Source organism: Orcinus orca, chromosome 13 (assembly GCF_937001465.1).
Source record: "Orcinus orca chromosome 13, mOrcOrc1.1, whole genome shotgun sequence".
Lineage (NCBI taxonomy): Eukaryota > Metazoa > Chordata > Mammalia > Artiodactyla > Delphinidae > Orcinus > Orcinus orca.
The window spans coordinates 2,488,809-2,494,830 of record NC_064571.1 but is presented as its reverse complement, the minus strand read 5'-3'; the positions used below and the strand labels follow the sequence as shown (position 1 = coordinate 2,494,830).

The 6,022-nt window shown below is 54.6% G+C and overlaps 1 protein-coding gene across 3 annotated transcripts in view; it reads right to left on the bottom strand.

Moving 5' to 3' along the window:
* Positions 1–5,284: 5,284 nt before the first annotated feature.
* The window catches only part of TGFBRAP1 (transforming growth factor beta receptor associated protein 1), a 46,098-nt gene continuing 45,360 nt past the window's right edge, over positions 5,285–6,022 (bottom strand). For all 3 annotated transcript variants that reach the window (XM_004277730.4, XM_033401681.2, XM_033401683.2), the window contains one exon: positions 5,285–5,783. In XM_004277730.4, the coding sequence (XP_004277778.1) occupies positions 5,607–5,783 (177 nt within the window). In that variant the 3' untranslated portion in view covers positions 5,285–5,606. The remainder of the gene's footprint in view (positions 5,784–6,022) is intronic.

The window sequence follows — 6,022 nt, the reverse complement described above, 5'->3', positions numbered from 1 at the left end:
CGAGCGCCCCTCCAAATACAAAGCAGCCCAAGCAGCGCCCACACCCCACCGCCTCCTCTGTGAGAGCTCACACCCCGAGCTGCTATCCACCTGCTCCAATGCCCCAGGGCCAGGGCCAGACAGCCAGGGACAGCCCCTGGCCCCAGAGCCCATGGAAATCATTCCACCTCGCCAGCCCCAAGCCTGCCCAGCTGCCTCACCCCTTCCTTCCCTTGGAAACCACAGTGAAGGCTCCTGCCCACGTTCCCCGACCCGCCCTGTGCCTCCTGCCTGGCCCTGGTGCTTCCCCATGTGGCTGGTGTGCCCCCTCCCCTGTGAGGAGGGTCTCCGGGATCCGTTGAGTATAAAAACTATCTTTTCAGTGGCAATTGTCTCCTGATCCGTTGGCCTTACTATACCTCCAATTTTTTATCCATGTACTATATTTCATTTAAAAGAATTTTTTTTTAATTTTATTTATTTATTTATTTTATTTACCTTACTTTTGGCTGCATTGGATCTCCATTGCTGCAGGCGGGCTTTCTCTAATGGCGAGCGGGGGCTACTCTTCGTTGCAGTGCGCAGGCTTCTCATTGCGGTGGCTTCTCTTGTTGCAGAGCACAGGCTCTAGGTGTGTGGGTTTCAGTAGTTGTGGCGCGCAGACTCAGTAGTTGTGGCTTGCGGGGTTCTAGAGCGCAGGCTCAGTAGTTGTGGCGCATGGGCTTAGTTGCTCTGTGACATGTGGGATCTTCCTAGACCAGGGCTCGAACCCGTGTCCCCTGCATTGGCAGGCGGATTCTTAACCACTGTGCCACCAGAGAAGCCCTCCATGTACTATATTTTAATACAAGGGACTCTCCAAATAAACTGGCCACAACATTCTGTTTCTTTTTTGGGGGGTGGGACTCCTTTCCCATATAAATAAAAACCATGTAAAGACCAAGATGAATGGACCCAATACCAGATGGACACGCTGGCTGAGGCTGCCCCTGGCGGGGGGACTGCTGGTCTCTCTACAGCACAGACACCCGTGTTTCTCTTCCCCCAGAACTGGGATGAAGCCTTGGCCTCCAGCCTCATCTGTCACTGTCCCCTGCCGCCTTCCCGCGCTGCAGAGTCATCAGATCCTCTTTCTCTCCATCCCCACGGGGCCATAAGCCCGCTCACCCCCTCACCCTGAGTGTAGCACTCTCCCTCCAACTCCGTGCATCTGGTCCACCGGCACTGCGTCCTCCGGCATTTGTCCCCCGGGGCTGTCATTACCTCCAGCAGGGCTGAGACCAGATGTGTCTCTCACCAGTTTTTCTGCAGAACGGAGCACGATGTCTGGCACAGAGCATCTTCCACTATATACTTGTGGAATGAATGAATGAATATACGAATAAATGAATGCATGGATTGAAAAAGGAAAACCGCCCCCTTAGCACCTTGCGTACAGCTCTCGGTGAGGTGAGTCTTTTAGCCCCTCAGCTCCTGGCCTGGTGGGTGTGCCCCTGGCACGGAGGCGGGTTGGGAATGGCTGAGCTTCTCTGTCAGCTGCTACAAAGCTGCGTATTTTCTAGTATTTGTACAAACACCAGATACCTGGAAATTACACCAGGAAATTACACCAAGCCCAAACAGGAGGGTGGCACAGCCCCTGCACGTTTCCAACACGCGGTTGCATGCAATTATGGTCAGAGGAGCAGAGGGGATGCTTGGTTACGGGGGCTCACATGTGCCACGTGCCGGGACAGCCCGCTGTCCACCTGCAGTTAGGAAACCCTTGCTGCAGGTGACCCGCCACACAGGTCTGAGTGCAGGTGTGGGAACAGCACCAGACTCCTCCCAGCAGCAAAGAAGCCGGACGGGAGGAAACAGGGGCTGGTCTAACTCCCTGCTTCCCTGATTAGCATGTTGGAAGAGGTGAACTGCAGTCCTCACCATCCCAGACCCCCCCCCCCCACGCCCATGCACACACACACATCCACATGCTTGCACATACACGCAGGCGCACACACACACACACACACATACACATGCACATACACACACACGCACGCACACACTATGTGACCTACCTGAAGGCAGGAACCGAGCCATAATAGCAGGACCGACCACCTAAGCAGGGGCAGGACCAGGGCTCTGGGGACGGGCATATCTCCTTCCCTCCCTGAAAGATGTTAGAGGTTTGTGTAAAGAGAGGTTCAGAAACCACAGGGAACTCTGCTCAGTGCTCTGTGGTGACCTGAATGGGAAGGCAATCCAAAAGAGGGGATATATGTATACATAGAGCTGAGAAACTAACACAGCAGTGTAATGCAACTATACGCCAATAAAAATCAATTATAAAGAAAGAAGAGAAGAGAAAAGGGCAGCCGCAGACCAGCTCTGGAGCCAGGGGCTGCACAGAGGGGCCTTCTTGCTGCTTGCAGCAACGCAATGAGATTCTTGCAGCTGTTGCCCTGGGCGCTCAGACACGTCCGCGGGGCCGCTGCAGAGGAGTTCCTGTGCGTCCCCGAGACCCGAGGTCCCAGAGAGCAGCATTTGGTATCCCAGGCTGGCCCATCCCGCTACTTTGTCCTGAGACTAAGGCCTAACACCCAGAGGGCCCTCAGCCACCACCTCCAGGCTATGGGTGACACCACGGCCGAGGGGAGGTGGCCTGCCAGGGCCACAGCAGAGGGTGCCAGAGCCCAGTGAGACCCTAGTGACAGTGTTTTACTTCCCAAGTCACACGTGGCCTGCGGGTTGTGTGTGTTGCTTTCTAATTCCTTCTTACCTCGTGTCTTGTTGCGCTAATTTAGGACTCTGGATGGCAGGCTGCATTATAACTATTTGTTCCCTTCCCCGGCTGCAAAAAGCTGCAGAGAGGGGCTTCCCTGGTGGCGCAGTGGTTGGGAGTCTGCCTGCCGACGCAGGGGACATGGGTTCGTGCCCCAGTCCGGGAAGATCCCACATGCCGCGGAGCGGCTGGGCCCGTGAGCCATGGCCGCTGAGCCTGCGCGTCCGGAGCCTGTGCTCTGCAACGGGAGAGGCCACAACAGTGAGAGGCCCGCGCACCGCAAAAAATAAATAAAAATTTTTTTTAAAAAAGTGCATTGTTTAAAATGTAGTGAAGCAACACCAAAGGATTTGAGGAATGACCAATGCAAGTGCTTTTGCAGGAGCTGGAAGGCACCACCAGGGCAGATGACTAAGTTCTATGGCCCTTGGGCTATTAGGCGCCACGCAAGCGGAAACCATCACGTCACCGAGACAACGTTTATTTAAAAAACAATTACAGGAGGGACAAAGAATCAAAAGAATTTTAATAAAATCAACAAGTTTACATTTGTACATCTTGTGTATTTGGGATCCAACCAGGGGCAAAGGGTAAAGTTGAAAGGACCAGGTTTCCGTAGGTGGGCGAGGGGGAAGCCCAGGTTACCCTGGCTGTGTGACAGGCAGTGACTCAAGGGTGGTACCCAGGGCCCTTGGAGCCCCACTGCAAGCACATCCGGGGCTCAGGCCCGGGCCTTCCGGCCCTGCGCGTGGGCTCAAGACTCCATAGCCCATGTGCCACTCCCACATGGATACCTGATAAGCGACAGCAGATAACCAGCTCGTGAAAATGAAGAGTCCTGCCCAGAGAATACTAACGTCAGCTGAGTCCAGTTCATGCTATTTTAACTAGGATGGTGACATCGAACCGACCCAGGGGGACAAGGGCCAAGTGATGGCTCTAATTCCTCTAACCAATGGCACAATCACAAGACAGCAGGTCTTTAGAAAGAACCACGTACTTCTTTAAAAAATATGATTTGAGAAAACGGCCTTGTGGGAGTTAGAGAAAGGCAAGGTTTTTAACAATTCTGCACAGGGTCAGAGAATTCTGCTGCATTAGAGGATTCTAGAGTAGAGATAGAAACTGCTCAACTTCAGTTCCCATCATTCTAAAGGATAACAAACATTTCAAAATATTGATCAATGTTCAGAGCAGAGAGAGACCAGTGCCCCCAAGTGAGAAAGGAACAATCAGAAGGCTTTTCCAGGACTGTACCCATCTCGTGGAGAGAAACAGTGCTTTTAAAGGTGCAGTTTTCCGTGTCCTAGTCACTTGTTCTCTGAGGGATAACCCCAAACTCACGAGTCGTAATGGGAACGTCCCCAGTGACATGGCCGTTCCTTCACAGCCATCCGCAGGGTAAGACTCATGACTGGGCTTTCATTCACACCAGCTTACACAGCACACGGCTGAGCTGCAAGGATTTCTTCATCATTTATTCTTTAGAAATCGAGACACAGTAGGGAAGAGTGCACAGATGCCTTTGTCTTCTGGACCCCCTGGAATCACAAGAGGAAAGAGAACAGTGACCGTGATCAGTACAGAAAGCGTCTTCACAGAAGGGAGGATGAGCTCTCCACCCCGTCTGTTAAGGGCTGGGCTGAAGGAGAGGGGCCAGATCCCGGGGTCCCCTCGTCACACACACGAGCTGATGCATGTTTGCCAGGCGTCACGGCATCTTTCTTCTTAGTCCCCGATAGAGTCGATAATCACCAAGAAGAAATTCAGAAGAGGGCAGTGAAGTAACAACAGTGTCAGCTTCTCCGCGATGCTGGACAGAGACGCGGAATGGACGCGGGGTCTGTGATGCGGGGAGGTGTCTGTCCTGTGTGTCCAGGAAGCCGCAGGGCAGGCGTGTAAAGTGCTAGAGGTAAGGCAGCCCGCCTGGACTTCCTCTGGGGGCGGCGCTCCCTCGGGAGGGGTGACATCCCCATCGCGCAGGGCAGCCGTCACCCACGGCCCGCCCTGGCCAGCGTGGAGGTGACCACCAGCCTCCCCGGAAGACACGCTCAGCTTGTGCTCACGACCTTTCCCTTTTAATTTCCCGAGGAATCAGTGGGGCGGGGGGTGGTGCAAAGAAAAACGTCCCGAATGAACATGACGGAGGTGAATTTCCAAAAGAGAGAAGAATCACCACGAGGATATAACGCCAAATTAAAAGTTCTAATCGAACATGTTAATCACGGAGTTATAAACCGGCGGGCGATGCGCCGTGTGCTCCTGGCCCCACCGTCGGCTCCAGACCCGCGAGCAGCTCGTTCCGGCGCGTCACAGCTTCTCGGAGCCTTCACTTGCGAGGCAGACAGAAGCGGATGAATCTACCCCAAAGGGAGGGCCTGGGTACCCAGGCAGACCTTTTAGGGGCTGCAAGCCAGATGGGATACCTCCCTGAGGTCAGCTGTCCCTCAGGGCAAAGGCAGAGCCCACAGGGTGGCCGGTGGCCAGGCGGTGAGGATGGAGAGCTCTGCGCCCTGGCCGCTCGCCCGCCAGGACGCGGTCCCCTCCGTGCCACCGGAGCAAACGTTTCCAGTGCAAATACATGTCTACAGATCGGGGCTCGGGGTGCGGGGTCTGGTTTGTCCGGGTGGCACAGGAAGGCTCATTTCCTTTCAGAGCAGACATCTGTTTTGGGTGGCGATGTCCCTGGACGGGTGAATCTGGCCTGTCTCTATTTCGGGGATTATCCATTTCCATCCGATGCAGGGGGTCGGCCGCATCCCATTTCCCACGACTGAAGCCCCCCGGCACCAGATGGCGGCTGACGCGGCCGCCTACTCTGTGCACCTGGCCGGCTTGGTAAGGCGCCCTCGGCCCAGCCTCTTCAAGTCCGAGCCCCGGGGCTGGGGGAGCTGGGGTTCGTGTGCCTGCTGGCCGCACAGTGGGTATGGACGAGACCACCGTTGGGATACCTAACAAACACGGGCTCGCAAAAGGGGTTTCGGCACATCTGGCAAAGCTTTTTGTCCGAGAGCCGAACTGAGCTTCCTTTCAGCTTCATCTGCAAAAAGAAACAAAGACAGGGACGCCTGTGACATAAGTGACACCGGTCTTCAGAGCTGACACGCATCACCCCGGGGGTTGCTACCATCACTGGTGAGGACAGCGTTAAGATCAATTTCTCGAAACAGAGTATCAGCGGTGAAAATAAACAAAAACACCCTCCGGAACTGGAAAAGTCAAAAAAGCTACAGAACTGCCTTATTTCACAAAAGCAATTGCTGCTTGTCTGGCGGAGGA